Raw genomic sequence first — 27,024 nt, forward strand, 5'->3', positions numbered from 1 at the left:
ACATTTTTTAATCAGGGTGTTTGTTCTCTTATTGTTGAGTTTTAAGAGTTCCTTGCATATTTTGAATAACAGTCCTTTATCAGATGTATCTTTTGCAAATATTTTCTCCCCGTCTGTGGCTTGTCTTCTCATTTTCTTGTCATTGTTTTTCACAGAGCAGAAAATTTTAATTATAATGGCATCCAGTTTGTCAATTATTTCTTTCATGGATTGTACATTTGGTATTCTATCTAAACATTCACCACCATGTGCAAGGTCATCTTAATTTTCTCCTATGTTATCTTTTAGGAGTTTTATATTTTTGCATTTTACATTTACATGATCCATTCTGAGGTAATTTTTGTGAAGGGTGTAAGATCTGTGTCTAGATTCACTTTTTAACATGTGGATGTCCAGTTGTTCTGGTATAATTTGTTGAAGAGACTATCTTTGTTCCCTTGTATTGCTGTTACTTCTTTGTCAAAGATCAGTTGATTATATTTACGTGGGTCTATTTTTGAACTCTCTGTTCTGTTCCATTGATCTATTTGTCCACGATTCTACCAAAATACCATACTTTCTTTTTCACAAAATAATTTATTTTTTAGAGCAGTTTAGGTTCAGTAAAATTAAACAGAGTTACAGAGATTTCCCATATACTCCAGGCCCCTACACATGCATAACCTTTCCCATTAACACCAACTCCCATGAGAGATAAAATATCAGTTACAACTGATGACCTAAATTGACATATCACTATCATCTAAAGTCCATAGTTTACATTAGGGTTCACTCCTGGACTTGTACATTCTATGAGTTTGAAAAATTTACAATGGTATGTATCCACAATTATAATATCATACAGAATAGTTTCACTGTGCTAAAAATCTGTCTTCTACCTATCCATTCCATTTCCTCTCCCAACACTTGGCAACCACATTTTTTTTATTGTCTCCATAGTTTTGTCTTTTCCAGAATATCATATATTTGAAATCATACAGTAGGTAGTCTTTTCAGATTGGCTTCATGAATTTAGTAAATATGCATTTAAGGTTCCTTCAATTGTTTTTATGGGTTGATCATTTCTTTTTTTTTTTAACATCTTTATTGGAGTATAATTGCTTTACAATGATGTGTAAGTTTCTGCTTTATAACAAAGTGAATCAGCTATACATATACATATATCCCCATATCTCTTCCCTCTTGCGTCTTCCTCCCACCCTCCCTATCCTACCACTCTAGGTGGTCACAAAGCACCGAGCTGATCTCCCTGTGCTATGTGGCTGCTTCCCACTAGCTATCTATTTTACGTTTGGTAGTGTATATATGTCCATGCCACTCTCTCACTTCGTCCCAGCTTACCCTTCCCCCTCCCAGTGTCCTCAAGTCCATTCTCTATGTCTGCGTCTTTATTCCTGTTCTGCCCCTAGGTTCTTCAGAACCATTTTTTTTTTTTTTTAGATTCCATATATATGTGTTAGCATACGGTATTTGTTTTTCTCTTTCTGACTCACTTCACTCTTTATGACAGACTCTAGGTCCACCCACCTCACTACAAATAACTCAATTTCATTTATGTTTATGGCTGAGTAATATTCCATTGTATATATGTGCCACATCTTCTTTATTCATTCACCTGTCAATGGACACTTTGGTTGTTTCCATGTCCTGGCTATTGTAAATAGAGCTGCAAGGGACATTGTGGTTCATGACTCTTTCTGAATTATGGTTTTCCTAGGGTATATGCCCAGTAGTCGGATTGCTGGGTCGTATGGTAGTTCTATTTTTAATTTTTTAAGGAACCTCCATACTGTTCTCCATAGTGGCTGTATCAATTTACATTCCCACCAACAGTGCAAGAGGGTTCCCTTTTCTCCACAACCTCTCCAGCATTTATTGTTTGTAGATTTTTTTGATGATGGCCATTCTGACTGGTGTGAGGTGATACCTCATTGTAGTTTTGATTTGCATTTCTCTAATGATTAGTGACATTGAGCACCCTTTCATGTGTTTGTTGGCAATCTGTATATCTTATTTGGAGAAATGTCTATTTAGGTCTTCTGCCCATGTTTGGATTGGGTTACTTGTTTTTTTCATATTGAGCTGCATGAGTTGTTTGTAAATTTTGGAGATTAATCCTTTGTCAGTTGCTTCATCTGCAAATATTTTCTTCCATTCTGATGGTTGTCTTTTCATCTTGTTTATGGTTCCCTTTGCTGTGCAAAAGGTTTGAAGTTTCATTAGGTCCCACCTGTTTATTTTTGTTTTTATTTCCATTTCCCTAAGAGGTGGGTCAAAAAGGATCTTGCTGTGATTTATGTCATGGAGTGTTCTGCCTATGTTTTCCTCTAAGAGTTTGATAGTGTCTGGCCTTACATTTAGGTCTTTAATCTATTTTGAGTTTATTTTTGTGTATGGTGTTAGAGAGTGTTCTAATTTCATTCTTTTACATGTAGCTGTCCAGTTTTCCCAGCACCACTTATTGAAGAGGCTGTCTTTTCTCCATTGAATGTTCTTGCCTCCTTTATCAAAGATAAGGTGACCATATGTGCGTGGGTTTATCTCTGGGCTTTCTATCCTGTTCCATTGATCAATATTTGTGTTTTTGTGCCAGTACCATACTGTGTTGATTACTGTAGTTTTGTAGTATAGTCTGAAGTCCAGAGCCTGATTCCTCCAGCTCTGTTTTTGTTTCTCAAGATTGCTTTGGCTATTCGGGGTCTTTTGTGTTTCCATACAAAGTGTGAAATTTTTTTTTTTTTAATAAATTATTTATTTATTTATTTATTTTTGGCTGTGTTGGGTCTTCATTTCTGTGCGAGGGCTTTCTCTAGTTGCAGTGAGCGGGGGCCACTCTTCATCGCGGTGCGCGGGCCTCTCACTGTCGCGGCCTCTCTTGTTGCGGAGCACAGGCTCCAGACGCGCAAGCTCAGTAGTTGTGGCTCACAGGCCCAGTCGCTTCGCGGCCTGTGGGATCTTCCCAGACCAGGGCTCGAACCCGTGTCCCCTGCATTGGCAGGCAGATTCTCAACCACTGCGCCACCAGGGAAGCCCCAGTGTGAAATTTTTTGTTCTAGTTCTGTGAAAAATGCCATTGGTAGTTTGATAGGGATCGCATTGAATCTATAGATTGCTTTGGGTAGTAAAGTCATTCTCACAATGTTGATTCTTCCAAACCAAGAACATGGTATATCTCTCCATCTGTTTGTGTCATCTTTAATTTCTTTCATCAGTGTCTTATAGTTTTCTGCATACAGGTCTTTTGTCCTTAGGTAGGTTTATTCCTAGGTATTTTATTCTTTTTGTTGCAATGGTAAATGGGAGTGTTCCCTTAATTTCTCTTTCAGATTTTTCATCATTAGTGTATAGGAATGCAAGAGATTTCTGTGCATTAATTTTGTATCCAGCTACTTTACCAAATTCATTGATTAGCTCTAGTAGTTTTCTGGTGGCATCTTTAGGATTCTCTATGTATAGTATCATGTCATCTGCAAACAGTGACAGCTTTACTTCTTCTTTTCCAATTTGGATTCCTTTTATTTCTTTTTCTTCTCAGACTGCTGTGGCGAAAACTTCCAAAACTATGTTGAATAATGGTGGTAAGAGTGGACAACCTTGTCTTGTTCCTGATCTTAGAGAAAATGGTTTCACTTTTTCATCATTGAGAACGATGTTGACTGTGGGCTTGTCATATATGGCCTTTATTATGTTGAGGTAAGTTCCCTCTGTGCCTACTTTCTGGAGGGTTTTTATCATAAATGGGTGTTGAATTTTTTCAAAAGCTTTTGCTGCATCTATTGAGATGATCATATGGTTTTTCTCCTTCAGTTTGTTAATATGGTGTATCACATTGATTGATTGGCATATATTGAAGAATCTTTGCATTCCTGGGCTAAACCCCACTTGATCATGGTGTATGATCCTTTTAATGTGCTGTTGGATTCTGTTTGCTAGTATTTTGTTGAGGATTTTTGCATCTATGTTCATCAGTGATATTGGCCTGCAGTTTTCTGTTTTTGTGACATCTTTGTCTGGTTTTGGTGTCAGGGTGATAGTGGCCTCGTAGAATGAATTTGGGAGTTTTCCTCCCTCTGCTATATTTTGGAAGAGTTTGAGAAGGATAGATGTTAGCTCTTCTCTAAATGTTTGATAGAATTCCCCTGTGAAGTCATCTGGTCCTGGGCTTTTGTTTGTTGGAAGATTTTTAATCACAGCCTCAATTTCAGTGCTTGTGATTGGTCTGTTTATATTTTCCATTTATTCCTGGTTCAGTCTCAGAACGCTGTGCTTTTCTAAGAATTTGTCCATTTCTTCCATGTTGTCCATTTTATTGGCATATAGTTGCTTGTAGTAATCTCTCATGATCCTTTGTATTTCTGCAGTGTCTGTTGTTACTTCTCCTTTTTCATTTCCAATCCTAATGATTTGAGTCTTCTCCCTTTTTTTCTTGATGAGTCTGGCTAATGGTTTATCAATTTTGTTTATCTTCTCAAAGAACCAGCTTTTAGTGTTATTGATCTTTGCTATTGGATTGATCCCTTGATCATTATGTAGTGTCCTTCTTTGTCTCTTGTAATAGTCTTTATTTTAAAGTCTATTTTGTCTGATATGAGAATTGCTACTCCAGCTTTCTTTTGATTTCCATTTGTGTGGAATATCTTTTTCCATTCCCTCATTTTCAGTCTGTATGTGTCCCTAGGTGAAGTGGGTCTCTTGTAGACAGCATATATACGGGTCTTCTTTTGGTATCCATTCAGCCAGTCTATGTCTTTCAAAATACCGTACGTTCTTGATTATCATACCTTTTTAAATAAGTCTTGAAGTCAGATAGTGTCAGTCCTACTCTCTTCTACTTCAATATTATGTTGGTTGTTCTGGGTCTTTTGCTTTTCCATATAAACTTTAGAATCTATATGTTGATATCTATAAAATAACTTGCTGGGATTTTGATTGAGATTGAATTGAATCTACAGATCAAGTTGGAAAGAACTGACATCGTGACAATATTGTCTTTCTATCATGAACATGGAATGTTTCTCCATTTACTTAATTCTTCTTTGTTTCTTTCATTCAAGTTTTGTAGTTTTCCTCAAATAGCTCTTGTACATATTTTGTTGGACTTACAACTAAGTATTTCATATCTGGGGATGCTAATGAAAATGGTGTTGTGTTTTCAATTACAAATTCCATATATTCACTGCTGGTATATAGAAATGTGATTGATTTTTATATGAAACCTTGCTATAATTGCTTACTAGCTCCAGGAGTTTTTTAAAAAGATTCTTTTGGATTTTTGACATAGATGATCACATCATCTGTAAGCAAAGACAGTTTGCTTTCTTCCTTCCAAATCTATATACCCTCTATTTCCTTTTCTTGTCTTATTGCATTAGCTAGGACTTCTAGTACAATGCTAAAAAGAAGTGGTGAGAGGAGACATCCTTGCCTTCTTCTTGATCTTAGTGGGAAAGCTTCTAGTTTCTCACTATTAAGTATGATGTTAGCTGTAGGTTTTTTGTGGATATTCTTTATCAAGTAGAGGAAATTGCCCCCTATTCCTAGTTTACTGAGAGGATTTTTTTTTTAAAATCACGAATGGATGGTGGATTTTGTGTTTTTTCCATTTATTATTATCATGTGATTTTTCTTCTTTAGTCTGCAATGTGATGGATGACATGAAATGTTGTTTAAATGCTGAACAAGCCTTACATTATTGGGATAAATCCCACTTGGTCATGGAGTCTTATTCTTTTTGTATATTGTTGGATTGAGTTTGCCAATTTTCTGTTGAGGATTTTTAAATGTATGTCCATGAGAGATTTGGTCTGTAATTTTATTTTCTGCTAATGTTTTTGCCTAGTTTTGGTATTAAAGTAATTCTGACTTCATAGAATACGTTCTGAATTATTCCCTCTGCTTCTATCCTCTGAAAGAGATTGTAGAGAATTGATATAATTTCTTCCTTAAATGTTTGGTGGAATTCACCAGTGAACACATCTAAGTATGGTTCTTTCTATTTTGGAAGGTTATTAGTTATGGTTTCAATTTGTTTAACAGATGTAAGTCTATTCAGATACTGTTTCCTCTTTTGTGGGTTTTGGCAGATCGTGTTGTTCAAGGAATTGGTCCATTTCATCTTGATTATCAAATTTGTGAGTATAGATTTAGTAGTTCATAGTATTCCATTATTATCCTTTTAATGTCCATGGAATGTGTAGTGATATCCCTTCTTTCATCTGACATTGGTTATTTGTATTCTCTCTCTCTTTTTTTCTTAGTTAGCTTGGCCAGAAACTTATGAATTTTATTGACCTTTTCTGAGAGCTAGGTTTTGTTTTATTGTTGTCTCTATTGATTTCCTGTTTTCAATTTCATTGATTTCTGCTCTAATTTTTATTGTTTCCTTATGCGTATTTTGGAATTAATTTTCTCTTCTTCTAGTTTCCTAAGGTGGAAGCTTAGATGACTGATTTTAGATCTTTCTTTTCTAATATGTGCATTCAGTGTTATAAAATTCCCTCTAAGTCCTGTTTTTATTTCATCCCACCAAATTTGATAAGTTGTATTCTCACTTTTATTTAGTTCTAGATATTAAAAAAATCTTTTCTTGTGATTTCTTCTGTAACCCACATGTTACTTAGAATTGTGTTATTTAATCTCCCATTATTTTGGGATTTCCTATCTATCTTTCTGTTATTAACTTCTAGTTAATTCCATTGTGGTCCAACAGCAGACATTATATCATTTCTTTCCTTTTAAATTTGTTAAGGTGTACTTTAATAGAACCAGAATGTGGTCTATTTTGGTGAATAGTCCCTGTGAGCTTGAGAAGAACGTGTGTTCTGATGTTGTTGGATAAGGTAGTCTATAGATGTCCATTATATCCTGGTGACTGATGGTGCTGTTGAGTCCAACTATGTCTTTACTGATTTTCTCTGCCTGCTGGATCTGTCCATTTCTGAGAGAGGGGTGTTGACGTCTTTAATTATAATAGTGGATTTATCTATTTACCCTTGCAGTTCTGTCAGTTTTTGCCTCATGTAGTTAGATGCTTTGTTGTTAGGTACATACACATTAAGGATTGTTATGTCTTGGAAAATTGACTCCTTTATCATTAGATAATGTTTGCTCCTCTTTATCCCTGATACCTTTCCTTGCTTTAAAGTCTGCTTTGAATGGAATGAATTTAGCTTTTTTTTTTTGGCGGTACGCGGACCTCTCACTGTTGTGGCCTCTCCCGTTGAGGAGCACGGGCTCCGGACGCGCAGGCTCAGCGGCCATGGCTCATGGGCCCAGCCGCTCCGCGGCATGTGGGATCTTCCCGGACCGGGGCATGAACCCGTGTCGCCTGCATCGGCAGGCGGACTCTCAACCACTGCGCCACCAGGGAAGCCCTGAAACATCTTTTATCTACTTTTTCATCAGTGATCTTTGACAACTGATCTCCAGTTCTGGCTTAACCATTTACTAGTTGCATAACCTTGGGCAAACTCTTGTCCCAGATTAATTAATCTAGTTTACTGCTTCATAAACAGGCAGTGATAATATTTTCCCTGATCACGTACTTCACAGGCTTAGTGAGGTTTAAAGTTAGCATGGAAGTGGAAAAGTGTTATTAAAAATATAAAAATAAATTATGGATATTACATCTCAAGAAGTTTTTCATAGGAAGAGGGGTAAGTTAAAAAAAGGAAGCCTCGGTTGACTCCTGAGAGTCCTATTCTTGGGGGTAAAAACAGAACATGCGACAATGTGGCGCTGAGTTTGCAAAAGGCTCTGCCACCACTGCCAGCTTTCCCCTCCTTTCCTCAGCCCTCCCTGCCCCCAGATGGAGACAGGAATTGACACTGGGCAGGACACCCCTCCCCGTTGCTGCTAGGCCACCTATGCCGAGCAAATTTGTCAGAGGTCTGACAATCAGCTCCCTGCTGCTTTCTCATCTTTTAAAATCCAATTAAACATCTCTGGCCACAGCGTGACAATTGTCTGGGCTCCACAGAGTGGAACTTCACCTGAGGTGGCATTAGGAAGCCAAAAGATAAAAGAAAAGCTGCTTTATCCTGGAAAGATCATGCCCACAGCTCCAGAAAGGGTGGAACCATTGTGAGGTCTGGACCCATGTTCAGACTGAACCGTTGTCTAGCTCAGTTCCAAACTTCAAGATGTCAAAGGTCATGGAGCAGATTTAACCCCATCCACATGGACTCCTGTGCGAAGAAGTGTTCTGGTGGTTTAAGAATCATCAGTGGCATAACGTGTGTGTGAGAAACATCGAGTTTGAGTGTAACATCCCAGCAGGGACGGATGCTGGAAAGTTAGGATGGAGCCAGATTATAGGGGACCTTGAAGCCATCATCAGAGTCTGACACTGAACTATAGGGCCCGACCTCTTGTGGAAGGCAGGAGGATTCTGCTATGTATAAAGTGTTCACCTTGCAGATTGCCATCCTGTAACATCTTGCCATTACACTTGTTTCCTGAGGTTTATCCAGCCCATCTAGTCACAGGGCATTGGCATGTTGTTTGCATAATACAGTAATGGCTCCCCTTAAACACTGGGAAGATGCTACCTCTGGAAGAATCAAGAGCTTCTTGTTCTGAAATAAATGCTATGCAGTTACTAGATCAACAAAACAAAACATACAAAACAAGGAATCTGGACTCTGGTACTGAATTTCTTACTGTCCAGTTGGTCATGTGAGGAAACTATTCTCTTCTTGGGGTTTCAGCTTCCTTATCAATAAAATGATGGAGAAAGTGATGAGAACTTGTAAGATTTATTTCTTTTTAGCAACTTTCAAATATGCAATACGGTATTATTAACTATAGTCACCATGCTATACATTATATCCCCATGACTTATTTATAACTGGAAGTTTGTACCTTTTGACTCCCCTCAACCATTTTGCCCACCTGTCCACCCCCACGTCTGGCAACCACAAATCTGTTCTCGGCATCTATGAGCTTGTTTTTTTCCCCGTTTTAGATTCCACATGTAAGTGAGATCATACAGTACTTGTCTTTTTCTGTCTGACTTATTTCACCTAACATAGTGCCCTCAAGGTCCATCCATGTTGCAAATGGCAAAATTTCATTCTTTTTTATGGCTGAGTATTATTCCATTGTATGTATATGTATATAAATAATAATCATAAATAATGCTGCTATGAACATAGGGCATATATGAGCATATATCTCTTTGAATTAATGTTTTCATTTTCTTTGGATATATGTCTAGGAGTGGAATTGCTGGATCATATGGTAGTTCTATTTTAGTTTTTTGGGGAACCTCCATACTGTTCTCCATAGTGGCTGAACCAGTTTACATTCCCACCAACAGTGCAAAAGGGAGAGAAGTTTCCCTTTTTTCCACATCCTTGCCAACACTTGTTATTTCTTATCTTTTTGATAATAGCCATTCTGACAGGTGTATGGTAATATCTCATTATATTTTGATTTGCATTTCCCTGATGATTAGTGATATTGAGCATCTTTTCATGTACCTATTAGCTACCTGTATGTCTTCTTTGGAAAAATGTCTATTCAGATCTTTTCCTCATTTTTTTTTTTTTCTTTTTTGTGGTACACGGGCCTCTCACTGTTGTGGCCTCTCCCATTGTGGAGCACAGGCTCCGGACGCGCAGGCCCAGCGGCCATGGCTCATGGGCCCAGCCGCTCCGCGGCAGGTGGGATCCTCCTGGACCGGGGCATGAACCTGTGTCCCCTGCATTGGCTGGTGGACTCTCAACCACTGCGCCACCAGGGAAGCCCTATGTGTCTGTTTTTATGACAGGACCACACTCTTTTGATTACTTTAGCTTGGTAATATAGTTTGAAATCAGGGAGCATGATACCTCCAGCTTTGTTCTTCTTTCTCAAGACTGCTTTGGCTATTTGGGTTCTTTTGTGGTTTCATATAAATTTAGGATTGTTTGTTCTACTTCTGTAAAAAATGTCATTGGAATATTGACAGGGACTGCATTGAATCTGTAGATTGCATTGAATCTATAGATTGCTTTGGGTAGTGTGGACATTTCAAGAATACTAATCCTCCTATCCATGAGCATAGAATACTTTTCATTTATTGTGTCTTCTTCAATTTCTTTCACCAATGTCTTACAGTTTTCAGTGTGTAGGTCTTTTATCTCCTTGGTTAAATTGATTCCTAGGTATTTTATTCTTTTTGATGCAAATGTAAATGGGCTGGTGTTCTTAATTTTCTATTTCTGATAGTTTGTTATTAGCGTATAAAATGTAACAGATTTCTGTATATTAATTTTGTATCGTACAACTTTATTGAATTCATTTATTAGTTCTAACAGTTTTGGGGTAGAGTCTTCAGGATTTTCTGTATATAGTATCATGCCATCTGCAAATAGGATAGTTTTACCTCTTCCTTTCCAATTTGGATGCCTTTTTTTCCTTTTTCTTGCCTAATAACTCTGACTAGGACTTCTAACACTATGTTGAATAAAAGTGGTGGGTGTGGGCATCCTTGTTTCATTCCTTATCTTAGAAGAAAATCTTTCAGATTTTCACCTTGAGTATAACATTAGCTGTGGGTTCTATTATGGCCTTTATTATGTTGAGGTGTGTTCCCTCTATATCCACTTTGTTAAGAGTTTTTATAATAAATAGATGTTGAATTTTGTCAAATGTTTTTGTGCATCTATTAAGATGCTCATATGATTATCCTTTATTTTGTTAATATGGTGTATCATGTTGACTGATTTGCAGATATTGACTCAACCTTGCCTTCCTGGAATAAATCCCACTTGATCATGGTGCATGATCTTCTTAATGTATTGTTGAATTCAAAGGCATTTTTCAGAAACAGAAAATGACCTGCCTGCAGTCACAGTGTGTCAACAATGGTGCCTAGGTTCCACATCTCTCTTCTTCCAGTTTTCTTCTTGCTGTCAGCTGCAGAGCTTATTGTAAGCTAGAATGATCACCACACTTTCTGCAGTTGTGGGAGATCAGAGGAAAAAGAAATGAATAAACCATGGAGTGGTTGGGGAAGACTAAATGGGAGAAGAGGGCCTAGGCTGGAAACTGACAGGGGGTAAGATTTAGCTAGGCAGAGAGAAGGGAGTCAGGCTTTCCAAGTAAACCAGGATGGCAAGGCAGGGCTGGTGTGTTAGGAGGAGTCAAGAGCTGTACTAGCGAGAACAGGAAGCCTGGGAAATGAGAAAGGGCCTTACAGTCACCAAAGGCCCCAGGTAATGCGGAAGCTCCTACACTTGGTGTGCTAGGACCTTGAGACTCAAAAGTATGGTCTTGGAACTAGGAGCATCATCATTACCTGGGCTTGTGAGGAACACAGCATCGCAGGCCCACCCCAGCCCTACTGAGTCCAAATCTTTATTTTAACAAGATCCAAAGGTGATTCCCATGCAACTTAAAGTTTGAAAAGTACTGTCATTCAGGACAATAGGTCTCAGTGATATGATGTCTTATCCCCCACCCCAAGGCCTACTGAATCAGAATTTTCTAGGGATGGGGCTTGGACATTAAAGGTTTTAAGAAGCTCTAACCTGTAAGAAGTACTGTTAAGCCAGGGTTAACAGTAAGTACTTAAGTACTTCTTAAGTACTTAAGTACTTACTCAAGTACTTACTTCTTAAGTACTTCTTAAGTACTACTGTACTTAAGTAAGTACAGAAGTACTTAAGTACTTCTTAAGCCAGGGTTAAGAAGTACTGTTTTCATGGCTATAAAGCAAGAGTGAAAATGTTGGATCAGACAATAGCACGGTGAAAGATTTAATAAAGATAAGTCATGCAGCAGTATGAAGAGTGTGCTCAGGAAAGAGAAATTAGTGGCAATGAACCAAATATACAAAATGAAAGAGAAGACAACTCCACCACGCTGAGTCTTGATGGTTGAGAAAATAGTTGTGCCAGAAGTTGCTGTGGGGGTGGGGAGCTGGTCTGCAGAGGATAAGGAGGAGTTAGTTTGGCTTAAGGCATTTCCGCTTAGTTTTCATGGCAACCACATCTGGCAGGCATTAGGTGGTGGGGCATTGGGGCTTAGGTGAAAGGGCGGCACTAGAAGTGTGGATTTGTGATCCATTATCCCGGAGGTGGGAGCCTGGGTCATACAAATGGTACAAGAAGTCCAGATAACAGAATAAAGACTTTTCGTGCTTATAACTTAGAATGGGAGGCATGGAAGGAATTTTAGAAAACTTTAGGCCAAACTTCTATGCATGATCCAAGTGTCCTGACCTCAATGATAGTGCAAGGAATGTCCTTTCAGGTTGGCCTCAGCAGCTGTCAGCTTGGATCAGGGAAGGGCCATGCCCTGGGTCCCCTGCTAGAGCCCCGTGGAGCTCATTGCCAGAAAGGCCTGGCCTGTGTGTCATTCTCTTGCCAACTCTGTGACTCAGCTACACACTTCCAGAGTGATATTTTCAGAATACAGTTATGTGTAGCAGAATCTCTTTTCCATGGCTTGCAGTGTTGCCCATCTGTGGCGTCATCAAGCTCTGTGCTCTAAAAGCAGGGAGGAGGTATGCAGTTGGAGAAAATTGGGAGCCTGCTTGGATGACGGGATTCTGGGGTTCATGCCCTGCACCAGGGCTCCACACCCCCAGAAGCCCTCTCCTAAAGGGAGGGTGGGAGTTGACCAGTAATACACAGACCACCTCAGCAATAGGGTACAAACCAGACTGAAAATACACACCAAGATAAAAGAAGTAGGCTTGGGGGACTTCCCTGGTGGTCCAGTGGTAAAGCATCTGCCTTACAATGCAGCGGATGCGGGTTCGATCCCCAGTCAGGGAACTAAGATCCCACATGCTGCGGGGCAACTAAGGCCGCAGCGCCACAACTACAGAGCCCATGCGCCCTGGAGCCTGCGTGCCACAACTAGAGAAGAGAAAACCCGCATGACACAGCTAGAGAGAAGCCTGCGTGCCGCAACGAAAGATCCCACATGCCTCAGTGAAGATCCCGCATGCTGCAACGAAGACCCGATGCAGCCAGAAGTAAATAAAATAAATAATAAATCTTTTTTTTTAAAAACAAGAAGTAGGCTTGGGGTCGCAAAACCAGGGTTCAAATCTAAGTGAGCTCTGTTACTTATTGATGGAATCCTTGCACAAGTTTCCTCCTCGACAAAATGAGGAATTTTCTCTTCTTCATGGGCTGTAGAGAGCAAATGAAATGCTGCATGTAAGAGTGCTTTGCAAACTATACAATACTTTTATAAATACAATATTTTTTTAAAAAGAACACCAGAATGTCAAATGTATAGACAGATGAGGAAGAAGAGGACCCAGTGAAATCGGAAGATTTGTTTCCATGATAGTTTGGGAGGTTTTCTCTCTTTCCCAGTGCACCAAAAAGGAGGCATCTTCCCATTTGGTTCCATCTCTGGTATGGTCTATTCATTCTTCCTCCTTCAGCCTGAGACTCCCCAAGTCAATCCTTAAGTTTTAACACACCTATGACGTACACCTGGTTCTGTGTGCACACCTGGCTTTGGGCAAAATTGTGAAGGAAGCACAGTTACCTGTAGTGACCCCAGATAGCCCTTTAGGGTATGCTTCCCAAAGCAGGCGTGGGCATCCCACTTCCTGAGAACAGGACCATTTAACTGGGAAGTAAGGGGTTTGCTGTGATATTTCCAGGGATGTTGGCATTTCAGGTGGAGGACCAAAGCTTTAAGCTCTAATGATGGAATTTCTGGCATCAGTGAGCTGGGTGGAAACGTGTAGAATTAGATCTTTCTAGTATCCTTGAAACCATAGTACGTAGTCTTCCATCGAGGTGTTAGGCTGGCCTTGTGGTGGAATAATTCTCAGCCCTCAAAGATGTCATAAATTGTATGATCTACATTATAAGTGCTCTGGGTTCCGTGAGATGGAGCCAAGTGCATTACCTTGCTGAATTTTGTGAGAACCAAGAAGAGAACAGAGGAGAGTAAGCTATCGTGTTCATCCCGTGATAAGTACCCGTGCAATACGAGGGCATTAACATTCCTGATGCTGGCAGAATCTATTCAGCGCCATAGAAAGCTGCAACCAGAAGAAATCTCATGAAAAGCAATTCATCTGTATAGGGCAGGGTCTTCAAACTTTAGCAGGTATCAGAATCACTTGGAGGACTTGTTAAAGCATAGATGGCTGGGCCTCACCCAGAAACCCTCCAGAGTTTCTGATTCAGTAGGTCTGCGGTGAGTTGGAAAATTTGTATTTCTAACAAGTTCTCAGGTGAAGCTGATGCTGCTCTTGTAGGAAACCTTTGGAAACTGTGGGTCCTGTGCTTTGTAATTTATAAAATGCTCTCCCATAGTGATCTCCTGTGATCCTCTTATACCTCGTGACCTCGTGAGGCAGGTACTTCACAGATGAAGAAGTCAGTCCAGAAAGACTGTGATTGCTAAAGTTCACCCGGCTAGTGGCGAGCAGAGCTGGGACTCAGAGCCCCTCACTCTTAGGGCCATTTTTCTAGTTCTAAAGTGTTCCACTGCGGAGTTCTAGGACGTTGGCTAAGTGTGACCATCAATTTTCTAACTCTTTCTGTAGGATTCTGTTTATTCACTTTGCCTTCTGCAGTCTGCAGTGAGCTATAATAGTTGGGGAATTTTGGAGATTTGGGAAGAAATAGTTGGAGGAGGAAGCAAAGGGACTAGAGGGAAGAAGTTTCTAAGAAGAAAGGTCTGTGAGTGATGAAAGGGTCCCAGTTAGGCAGGAGCTGGGAAAGGAAGCCGAAGAGAGGCCTGCTGAGGGAAAGGGGAGGGGGAGCAAGCTAGTAAAAAGTTAAGAATCCTGAAAGACCTTTCGTAGCGCTTAGGCATTTAGCTTCACAGGACAAGAGGTGTGGTGTTCTGTCCTTTAGCCACTGGGTTACTCTGCCACGTCAAAGTCTAGCCTGTTTCTGATGTGGAGTGTTTGCAAAGCCCCTCCCACCCATCCTGGCATTCTTTGCTATTTACTATTAAAGTAGTGTCAGTCTTTGAAAAAGTATGAAGCTCTGGATATGTTTCCCTCTCAGCCCCATGTGTTCCTTGTATTTATCAAAATGGAACACTAACAAATATTTATCCAGTTTTATAGATGTGTTGACGATAAAGACTACCAGGTGTGTCTCCCTGCCATGGTGATTATTTTGCTCAATACATGATTGACTGAGATGTCTTCAGTGTATTATAAACACACATTAAAAATAGCAACCTAAAAAAAAAGATAAAACTGACAAGTAGGAAGTTCCATATTTTTGGATGCAATACATTGCCAACCTCGTTATTAGGACACAAAACAGATAATCCTTAGTGAGTTAGATAACTTTATATAATGATTCTTCTTCAAATAAATGTCTTTTTGGCTCCTACAATCTTATTTTTTTCATTTATAAAAGTGTTTCAAATTGGAACCCTTTGAAAAAAAATTGTTTTTTCTTTTTGGTTCAAATTGGAACCCTTTCAAAAGAAGCTTTTTTTATTTTTTTTCCTGTGTGTATGTCCTAATAACCTAGGACATATAAAGATCTGGCTACTTTATCAAAATTTCAAACTCACGGTCCAATTTCAATTTTTAGCATCCACCTGTGACCATAATCATGAAGCTAAGAAAGGCTACTGCATTTTCATGTTGCATTTTTGTCAAACAGAAAATGTTCTTAAATTGGCCCAGTACTCTCTACTTTGCTAATCAAAGGGGATTAAAGGGATTCAAATCACTCAAAATTTGTTACTGCTTATTTCTGTGTTATGAAAACAATTTAAAATTAATGAAATAAAGATTCTTAATATTTTTATCATTTCCTACTTAATGTTCCCCCAAAACATTGATTTAAAAGTTGAAAAGACATATAAGTATCAAGGATTTGTGACTTAGATTTTTCTTTAGAGCAGTAAGAAAAGTGAACAGGTCCGCATATATTGTCGGTGCCAGGTCGGAGAGATACTGGTGCCGTTTAAACTTGTTTTTGTTTTGCGAATTGAATAAACAACTGCTCTGAAGAAACGAAAGGAAACTATAATGTTTGAACTATAAAATTTCTGACGTTTACTGACTCTCTGGATCTCCCAAACAACTTCCTGTCCTCGTAAATTTGCTCCTGTGCTTGGTCAGATGCAGGCTTGTGTTATTTTTCCATTGCAGCATGTGAATATACCAGTTTTATTTCCAGCGGTTAGCTGCTTTTAACCTGGAGGTGGCTGTGCAGTAGTGCTGACTAAACCCAATGTTGGATGTGCTGTGTGTGTGTCCACTGTCACATTCAGTATGGGCCATGGGGCTGCACTTATGTGCATGGATGTAAATACCTATTTTACTATTATCTCTGTCCTCTACTTTACCTCCTTTGGGGTTGTCAGTATTGACTGTTGAATCTAAATAATAAAGCATGTACAGGAAATTAAAATATGTAAAGCAAAATACAAAAACTATTTAAAAAATCCAACCGCATTCTATTGCTTTGGGACTATATTGAATGACAGAATACTCATGAACGAAAAGGAGAGTCATCACAATGGATTGATCTTAATGGGGGCAAAGAGTTAAGTTTTGAGGTCAGGTCATAAAGGTAAGAACTAAGACCAACCAAAGGAAGGGCAGACTCCTGCCAGCACTATTTAAATGGTGCCCTCCCTTCCTTCCTTTCTCTCCTTGCAACTGCATATACTTAAATTCACATAAGGTATGTGATTCAAGTTGATGGTACGTACCAGCGCTTCTACAACATTATTTTACTTTATTAAAAAATATATTTATTTATTTTTGGCTGCGTTGGGCCTTTGTTGCTGTGTTCAGGCTTTTTCTAGTTGTGGCGAGCGGGGGCTACTCTTCTTTGTGGTGCGCGTGTTTCTTATTGTGGTGGCTTCTCGTTGCGCAGCATAGGCTCTAGGTGCGCGGGCTTCAGTAATTGTGGTATGCAGCCTCAGTAGTTGTGGCTCGCGGGCTCTAGAGCCCAGGCTCAGCAGTTGTGGTGCACAGGCTTATTTGCTCCGTGGCATGTGGGATCTTCCTGGACCAGGGCTCAAACCTGTGTCCCCTGCATTGGCAGGCGGATTCTTTACCACTGCACCACCAGGGAAGTCCCTACAACATTATTTTAAATCTTTGCAATAAATCAATAAGATGGGTGATATTATCCCTGTTTTACCCAAAGAGAGAAAGTGACTTCCCCAGAGCAACATAGCTAGTAGCTGGCAAGGCCAGGATTTGAACCCAGATCTACCTGGCTCTGAAGTCTAATCTCTCAAATACACCATATTAGAATGGTAAGAACCCTTAGAGACCATGTTTTATAACCACTTTATTTCACAGATGGGAAACAAGACTTGCCCCCTTTGCTGCTTCCCTCAGTCAGCGTGGATAATGGGGCGTCAACTGTATATACTAGACTTTGCCAGGATTTCCCAACTGGGGAAATGGAGAGGATTTGGTCCATCAGAGAGTGATGGATAAGATTTAAGAATTGGGTCAAGGGGGATGGGAATGAACCAGTTAAAGGAACTGGAATTACATAGCCTGATGTGAAACATAAATCCGGCTCTTCAAGTGAATAGTTAGTTGATGAAGGATAAAGACCAGCTGGGCTCTACTTTCCATGTGCCAACTCAAGAAGAAAGGCCTGTGTATTTTGCTGGGTGGGGGTATAAGTCAGTTGTAATCAAGAAGTCCTGATGGGGGGGGATGTTGGGAGGAGGGTGGCTCGTTAGAATAGTGGGATAGGGGACCCTGCCCCCCACCTGCCAGGCTGGAAGCTGCCTTCTGCAGGTCTTTATGCTTTCCTCCCCAAGTTAAGAATAGCATTGCCCCTCTCAATAGCTATAGTTAAAAAGTAACGTATTCTTAATTAACCCATCAGAACCTCCTGCACCTACAAATGTTTCTACTCTCTGATCGATCCTGCCCACTGGGGTTAGAGCTATTTTCATGAAGCACAACATTGATACCAATTCTCTGCCCAAAGATGGCCCCAGAACAGCTATTTTCAAAGTGTGGTCAATGAAACCCCAGAGGTAAGGTTGCCATTTTAACTAATCAACAGAAAATTTTTTAGTATATCTATGTCCCAGGCAATATTTGAGCATCCTGTATTTTATCTAGTAACCCCTACCTGGGGGACCTTAAGATCCTTTTCAAGGGGTCTTTGAGGTCAAAACTATTTTCACAGGACCGCTAAAACTTCTTTGCTGTTTCCACTGCGTTGACATTTGCACTGATGGTGCGAAATCAACAGTAGTTAAAAGTGCTGGTGTCGGGCTTCCCTGGTGGCGCAGTGGTTGAGAATCTGCCTGCCAGTGCAGGGGACACGGGTTCAAGCCCTGGCCTGGGAAGATCCCACATGCCGCGGAGCAACTAAGCCCCTGCACCACAGCTACTGAGCATACGCATCTGGAGCCTGTGCTCCGCAACAAGAGAGGCCGCGACAGTGAGAGGCCCGCGCACCGCGATGAAGAGCGGCCCCCGCTCGTCGCAACTAGAGAAAGCCCTTGCACAGAAACGAAGACCCAACACAGCCAAAAAAAAAAAAAAAAAAAAAAAAAAAAAAAAGTGCTGGTGTCTTAGCATGAATCAGGGCAGTGACACCAAAGTGTACTTGGTGGACATCGTGTGATGCACAATCTCTGTCATGTGCTCACAGTAAAAAAAAAAAAAGCCAGTTTTACTTAAGAATCTCCTTGATGAAGCAGTAAAAATGATTAGTTTTATTAAATCTCAATCCTTGTGTAGATGTCTTCTTAATATTCTGGGTGATATATTGGGATGTATGTATAAAACATTACTGCCTCATACAATGGTTGTCTCACTTGTGTGATGGTTTGAGATGCAAAGCTGAATGGTTGCTTTTTCATGGAACACCACTTTTACTGACAAACTTTGGTTATTGAGACCTAAGTATTTGGCAGATGTTTTGAAAATGAATGAAGTGAGCCAGTCACCTCCAAGAAAAAACTTGACAGTGTTTGTGCCAATTATAAAATTTGAGCTTTCAAGTGAAAATTAGAATTTTGAAAAACTTCTGTCTACCACTGAGAGCTTGACAACTTCTCAATGCTGAAAGACTTTCTGATGAGCTTGGTGGTGATAACAATGAATGTGGGTTTTTTTTTTTTGACACTTTAATGAAACATGTCAATATTTAGAAAATCTGTGTAACTCAGTGAGTCAAAATATTCCAAATGACCAATGCATGATATTACCAAATTCTGCATCAGTAGAAAGATCCATTCACAGTGCAATATAAACTGAGTGATTTTAATGTAACAGTGTATAAAAAGTTTGCACTGTTATGGTTTTAAATTCCACATTTCAACTAACCTTTAAAAGTCCAGTTTTGGTGTCATACCAAAGAAGAGTATCAATAATTATCCGAAAAAGTTCCTCCCTTTTTCAAATTCATATTTGTGTCAGGCTGGATATTCGTCCTCTATCTCAACACAATCTATCACTACAGATTGAATGCTGAGGAGATAAGAGAATCTAGCTGTCTTCTTTTTCATCCAGACAGTAAGGAGATTTGCAGAAATATAAAAGAATGCCATTCTTCTCATTATTTTGTTTTGGAAACTAGAGTTACTTTCCTTTAAAAAATTATGTTAACACGTAATGGGCTTATTACTATTTTTTTTTTTTTTTTGCGGTACGCGGGCCTCTCACTGTTGTGGCCTCTCCCGTTGCAGAGCACAGGCTCCAGACGCGCAGGCTCAGCGGCCATGGCTCATGCGGGATCTTCCTGGACCGGGGTACGAACCCGTGTCCCCTGCATCGGCAGGCGGACTCTCAACCACTGCGCCACCAGGGAAGCCCCATGGGCTTATTACTATTTTAAAGTGAACTATAAATGATTTTTAAAATGTTCTGTTTGAATTTTGCATATGGTGAATATCAAGTGAGACCATCTACATGGTAAAAGCTCTTTGGGGTCTACCATAATTTAAAAAATACATATTTATTTACTTATTTATTTAGTTGTGCCAGGTCTTAGTTGTGGCATACAGGATCTTTGTTGTGGCATGCACGCGTGATCTAGTTCCCTGACCAGGGATTGAACCTGGGCTCCTTGCATTGGAGGTGCGGAGTCTTACCCACTGTGCCACCAGGCAAGTCCCTACCATAATTTTTAAGAGTGTGAAGGGATTCTGAGACCAAAAAGCTTGAGAATCACTGGCCTACAGGACAACACCTAAACTGGTGAACCAGATATTAGGGATTCCTGCCATTCTACTCCAACCTGCCTTTGCCACCTCACTTATCACGACTGTCTCTGTAGTAACCCCAGGTTCCAGCCTAACCACCTACTTACTGATTTCTGCACATGTTCTGCACTTGTCTGCCTGACTCTGTGCATGCCATTCCTCTACCTGAAACACATGTCCACACCCCCTTTATCCACCTGTCTGGTGGTTAGTGGGTCAGAGCTACCTCCTTAGGGCCTGAGGATGGAGAGACTCATTTAGACCCAACGTCACAGTCTGTTTATGGCTATACTGTGCATATAGCCTTCAGGATCTGTTTATTTGTCTTCCTTGATTAGAATTCCTGGAGTGCAAAGGACCCAATTTTCCCTCTGTTTATATTTTCCCATCTAAAGGCCAAGTGTCGTGCCATAAACTTTATGGGATTTTTGTAAACATTAGCTGACAATTTCTACCGATATCTGTGGGCTTTTATGATCCTGTGCAGATTAATCAGAGTATTTAGTGCCTGCTGTGAGAAGAACACTTGGCAGTGGGGGAAAGGGGGCTAAGGAGGTGACCCTTGCTTAAGGACCTGAACTGTGCTTGGAGAGACAGGATTTATAGCCAAAAAGCAATCAAACAAGACACAAGAAGGTATGTAATCAAAGGAATAACCAGGTGCTGTAGGCCTTTAGGGAAGGGGAGATGGGAGCCAGGGCACGTGCGTGTTTGCGGTCGCTGGAGAAATCTGAGCAGGCTCCTGGGAGGAGGCAAGGACTTGCTGGGGACTCGTTAAATAGGGAGGGTTTAGTTAGAGGTCAGCAAGGCAGGATTTCGGGTCAGCAAATAAACACAAGCCAGGGCAGAGTCAGGAATGAGCACAGCATGTTCACGGCCTAATGAGGAGGCTGCTGGCCATGGTGAAGGTGAATGGTGTGAAATGATAAGGTTGAAAGCTGGTTAGAGGAGTTTACATTGGACTTGGAAGGAAGGAAGAACCAGCTTTCTTTCTTTTTTTTTTTTTTTTTGGTTAGGTAAGTGACATGGTGTTTTTTGAGCCAAAGATGGGCTATTTGTGGGAGGAGGAATGGAGATGGGGCATCTAGTTAATGGCCTAGGGGTGTGAGGAGGTGAGGCTCTGGACTGGGGAATCAGCAAGTTTTTGGAATGAAGTCCACGCAGGTCACCACGTCTAGAATGCCAGCGTGGAGCCTTTAAATGGCAATGTTTTATATATAAAGGCCTAGGGATTAAAACTCCATAGTAGTGTGTTAGTGACATAATTGGGTCTTATCATGTGTGGCTGATTTAGAGGTGAAATCTTTTATTCTAGCCTTTCCTCATGTTTTATTGTTTCAGCTACTAAATAATTGTGTGTGGTTTTGGGCTGTTTACTTAACTCCTCGGTGTCTTGGTTTTGTCATCTGTAAAATGAGGGTATTAATAGTTTAATAGTACCTGTCTCATAGCCTCGTTATGAGAATTACATGTGGTAATACATGTAAAGTGCCTATTTTTACGCCTGCCACATAGAAGGCCTTTAAAAAATATTAGCTATTATTATTTATTTATTCAGTAATTCACATTATCATGGGAATATAAGTATTTAAATTACCCAATGGGCCAAAGCATTCAGTGCTAAGCTGAATGAAGGCCCTCAAAAAAAAAAAAAAAAAGCTTCCTGGAGACACGGCAAAGATGGGATTCAGAAGCCGGGATGGAAAAATGTTAAAAATTCTAATTCCATAAACTCATTAAGATCTAAAGTGTAAAACTGGGAGACCCAAGTCACAATTTAATCTTGTCACTTCTCAGCTTAAACACCTTCACTGGCTCCCACTGCAGAAAAGATAAATCTGGTCTTTTTAGCAAGCCAGCAAGCCTTCCTTCACTGACGTTTCGTTGGCCATCACAGCCTTCCTTCCCCAGCCCAGTGGCCTGCGCCTCAGCTGCTCTGCACTCCTGCTAATTTTCAAACACATCCTGTCCTGCACAGCAGTCTCCCTTGCCTTCACTCTATCCCCCAAAGCTCATTCCTCTTACCCCATTTATGCACTATAAAATTAATCACCTGTTTTTAATAGACTTTATTTTTAAGGGCATTTTTAGGTTTACAGAAAGATTGCATAGAAAGTAAAGTTCCCATAAACTCTCTCCCCCAACAGTTTCTCCTTTCATTAACATCTTGCATTAGTGTGGTCCATTTGTTACAACCGATAAATCAGTATTGATACATTATTCTTTTTTTTTTTTTGCGGTACGCGGGCCTCTCACTGTTATGGTCTCTCCCGTTGCGGAGCACAGGCTCCGGACGCGCAGGCTCAGCGGCCATGGCTCACGGGCCCAGCCGCTCCGCGGCATGTGGGATCTTCCCGGACCGGGGCAAGAACCCATGTCCCCTGCATCGGCAGGCAGACTCCCAACCACTGCGCCACCAGGGAAGCCCGATACATTATTCTTAACTAAAGTCCATAGTTTACACCAGGGTTCACTCTGTGTTGTACGCTACTATGGGTTTTGACAAATGCATAAGAATAATGTCCTATAGCCACCATTACAGTATTACAGAATAGCTTCATTGCCCTAAAATCGCCCTGTCCTCCACCTACCTATCCCTTCCTCTTCCCCTTCCTGTCAGTTTTTAAGAATCAGTTAAAATGCCATCTCTTTTGTGAAAATATCTCAGGATCCCTCTATTATGAATCTCTTTGATGCTTGCATAACACTTTCTTCATACCTGTTATAGCTCCTATGTTCCAAATATTATTAGAGATACACACACTCTTTTCTTCCTTTACTAGAGTGTATGTCCTTGACGGAGGGTCTGTGCCATAGATTTATCCTCATAACACCTAGCCTAGACCCTGTTCTTAACGGGTGCCTTGTGAATGCTGGCTGAATTGTGAGCAAATATTAGGGTGGGATTTTCCAGAACAGGTCTCAAAAGGCAAAGCTTTAGACCTAGAGTTCTGAAAGTGACAAGTGTACTTGTGAATTTTAAACATGCTTCAGGACTCAGGGGTCCATGGATGGGAAACTCTCTGAAGGGAACTGGCTTCTGTCCCTTCAGATTTGGGCTCAGAATCAGCCTCGGTTGAGATGGCCCAGGCCAGCTTTATAAATATTACTAACTAGGCCTCAGGGCTCTTTCCTTGCCTCTCGTCCCCTCCAAAAACAAAGCAAAAAAGAAAAGGACAGGGAAGTTGGTTGTTTCCATCCATCTAGTCCCGGTGCCCCTCTCTGGAAGGCCCCTGGAACGTCTGTTTGGTACCCCTCTCTCTCTCCCCAGATGGCTCTCAACAATTGAGGGTGCCCAGCGTGCCTTCTTTGGCCAAGGAGCACCTTCTCTTAATTTCCTAGTTCACGCTGAGCGTTTTGCTTTATTTTCGCTTTAAAGACGTTGTTCTCAAACATTCTAAAACGCTGTAGGGACATGCAGATCAGAAAAGCAAATAAATCGAATCTTGTGAAGTAACAAAGCAGACGTCCTTATTCAACAACCAGCACAACGCTAAATGGGAAATATCAGTCATGCACTAGAGACAGTAGCTTCCCCTCCAGACGGGAACTGCCTGTTTGCAAAAACCCCCACCCCCAAAAATGAGGCAGTGAAGGTTCCGTAAAACAAACTCCTCTCCTCAGCTCCCAAACGGGAGTCTGCAGTTTCTAGCAGCACTGCCTGTTCTTTTTACGCGACACAAGCAGTTTGCAAGACCTCGGCTTTTACTTCCCAGTACCTGCCTCCTAACACAAGTGGGGGTGGAGAGGGAGGGAGGGAGTGGGAAAAAGAGATGTCCTCCCCCTCCCCCAACCATCTTAGAGCCCGCAGCGGCGCCAGACCCAGCGCTGGGCGGGGTGGGATAAGGGACACTCTGGAAGCTAGGTTAGATCTGAAGGTGCTGTTACCTGGGGTGGCGAGTGCTCTCCAGACAGCCGGGCTCCCCCATCTCCCCCGCAATCGGAAAGAGCCGAGGAAAAGTGTGTGGGGGGCTCCTGCCCGGCTCCGGAGCGGTTTGGGAGCCGGGCAGAGCCCCTCGCCAACCGAGCGACAACCGCCCGCCGGCACCTGTGCTCCCAGGGGGCGGGGCCTCCTCCAGGTGTGCTCCGGGGGAGGACGACGCCGACAGCCGAGGCCAGCCGCGGGAGCCTAAGCGTCCCCCGGCCCCCGCCCCGAAGAAATGCCGGGGGAGGAGCGGTTAATCCGCACCCGGCCTCGGCGGGATCCGCGAGCCCCGCCGGGGGGAAGGGGAGAGCACGCCGCGGTACCGAGGGGGTTAAGCGGGAGGCCCGCGGCTGGAGCGCGCTTAACCCTTCGGTGCCCGCGGGTCAACCGAGCCTGGCCGGGGTGGCGGGCCCCCGAGTCCCACGCGGCGGCTACCCCGACCGCGCGGGCCGTGCGGGGGGAGCCGCGGGTCGGCCTCCGGTCGCCGGGGCGCGGCGCGGCCCGTGGGAGGCCCGGGGCGGGCGGGGGGAGGGAGGGGGACGCGGCGGCGGGCGCGCAGCGTCGCCAGGGCGAAGCCGGCGTGCGGCGCGGCGCGGCGGGCGCGGAGCTAGCGAGCGAGCGCCTCCGTCCCCGGATGTGAGCTCCGGCTGCCCGCGGTCGCGAGCCAGCGGCGGCGCGGGCGGCGGCGGCGGCGGGCACCGGGCACCGGGCACCGCGGCGGGCGAGCGGGCGGGCATGGGGGGCGCGCCGAGCGGCCCCGGCGGCCGGGCCGGCATCCTCGCGGCGTCCCTCCGCTAGAGGGGGGGACCAAGCCAATTCTCCTTTGCAGCAAAAAATTACATGTATATATTATCAAGATAATATATACATCCGATCTTATTTTGTAAAAAAAGTTTATTTTGCTCCGATTTTGAAAAAGAGGGAGCGTGGGTGGCCAGCGGTTTTTATAAATTATTCTTATTTTCTGTTATCTGTCCCCGTCCCTCCCCACCCCCTGCTGAAGCTTGAATAAGGGCAGGGATCGCGGCTCCTACCTATCGGTCACCCCCTTGCCCGTTCCTCCCCCGCCCCATCGCCTAGCACAGTGCCCTGCACACAGTAGGCGCTCAATAAATGTTCGTGGATGATGATGATGATGATGATGAAAAAAATGCAGCATCAACGGCAGCAGCAAGCGGACCACGCGAACGGTGAGCAGCCAGAGCCTGGGCACCCGCTGCCAAATCTAATCCTTGTCATGGTCCTCCTCTTCCCACCCCCCTCTTCCTTCTCACCCCCCTCCCATCTCTGATGCGCTGGTGGGTTGAGGGGGTTGGAGAGGATGCTTCTAGCTCGGTGTCATCTACACAGAAAGGGGAGATGCGTGACAGCCACTCCGTTCTCCCCTTCAGGCCTTGAATGTCAGAGCTAATTCTGCATTTGTGGGGTGGGGGCGGCCGTGGAGTCCGTGGAGTACTGTGCCGCCGGAGGGGCGGCAAGCCGAGGTGATTCGGCTTCAGTGTCCTCGGGCTCAACTTTCCTCCAACGCTCCCGAGCGATGGAAAGGGGGTGGCTATGAGTCTTCACCCGGAGCCCCCTTTCCAGCCTCTTCACCTCCTTCCCCGGCCCCTGGTTAATTAGGAAGAAGGTCTCTGGTGGCATCCGGAAAATTCTAGGATTGCCAGGTTTCAACCTCCTCGCCGGTGGGTGAAGCATCCCCCTACCCTTGAGAGGGAGGCTGGGTCTCGGAGTCGCCGGCCAGGGGGTCGGGTGGAACGCGTATTCCCGCTCGCAGCGCCGCTGTGCACACGTCGGTAACCTAGCAATGCCCGGAGAGTCGCTGCCGCTGTGAGGCTCTGCGCCCCAGCCCGGCCACGTGCAGTTACCATGCCGGCCCGGCTGGGTCGAGAGAAGGGGGCGCAGCTCCTGGCCAGCCCTCTTCACTCCTGCTTGGAGGTCACTGGCGTCCCCCACAACCCTCCATGGGCTCGCAGCCTTCCCGATGACCGCTCCCCAAGGGAAGACTTGGGGCGACTCCTCCCCTGGCTCAGACCGTCTGCTGCCCAAACCCAAGGCCCCCTCTCAGGCTGCTGGCCAGGCAGATGTGTGCTCGCTTTGACTCTTCCTTGCTTTTTACTGAGAAAGAATTGGTTTTGCAAATGCCCATCCCTCTACCTCTGCCACCACGCTCACTTTGACTTCTGTCTCAGTAAGGAGGTTGTGACCAGAGGCAGGCAGGTGCCGGGGAGACCTGCCTGGGTCTTGGCCTGACCCCAGGCTGGAGAGGGCTTTGCACATGGAACCCTCTTGGGGTTCTACCCTGTGTGCACTTGGATACCAGCCTACACTGAGGTGATTCCTGTGTAGGCCTTGAGGGCCCCTGGCATAACCCGGCCTGTCTATCCTGGGTGTAAGGGTGCAGGCTGCCTGCCTTGTCTGTTTCTTTGGATGCTGGCTTGGCTGCTGCAGCTGCAATTTAAAATGCAAAAAAGCCCTAAAGATGTTTTCTGTTTTCCAAAGACTGTGGAGGAAATGAGTCCCAAGGATCATGAATTTTCATTTGGAGGAAGTGTCAGTGCATAATCTAGGTATTGGTTATGGGGCTTTTGGTATTGCCCTGGTGCCAGTGGAGGATTTTTTTTTCCATGCTGAAAAAAGTGCATTGGTGGCTATGGAAAGATGTTGGAGTAACACCCTGAAAATGATTAAGACTGTTGAATTATTGCCACTGCTTTTTTTGTGTGTGTATGTGTGTGTGTGTGTGTGATGGTAGTTATTTTGAAGAAAAGCTGTTGTATGTATCTGTTAACTCATTAGAGATACATGGGTTTTAAAAGTCAGAAAAGATTTGAAATAAATGTGGGAATGACCTCAGTTTGTCTGAAGGAATGCACTGAAAGACTCCTTGTGAAGACACGGGTGTAGGGAGTTACTGACCCATTGGGCGTGATGCAGCAGTGGTCCTGTGTTACTGACACTTTGGG

General features: G+C 43.0%; 1 protein-coding gene across 5 annotated transcripts in view; it reads left to right on the forward strand.

Moving 5' to 3' along the window:
* CACNA1D (calcium voltage-gated channel subunit alpha1 D) overlaps nt 1-27,024 on the forward strand; it is a gene marked incomplete at its 5' end in the record, with an annotated part of 447,563 nt that overhangs the window by 103,036 nt on the left and 317,503 nt on the right. For 4 of the 5 annotated variants that reach the window (XM_082664924.1, XM_082664926.1, XM_082664923.1 and 1 more), the window contains one exon: nt 25,185-25,251. The exons of the other annotated variant lie outside the window; for it this stretch is intronic. In XM_082664924.1, coding sequence (XP_082521050.1) covers nt 25,185-25,251 — 67 coding nt within the window. Of the gene's footprint in view, nt 1-25,184; nt 25,252-27,024 lie in introns of those variants that run through there. 5 annotated transcript variants of the gene reach the window in all.

This window comes from Grampus griseus (assembly GCF_964374135.1).
Source record: "Grampus griseus genome assembly, chromosome: 10".
Taxonomy (NCBI): Eukaryota; Metazoa; Chordata; class Mammalia; order Artiodactyla; family Delphinidae; genus Grampus; species Grampus griseus.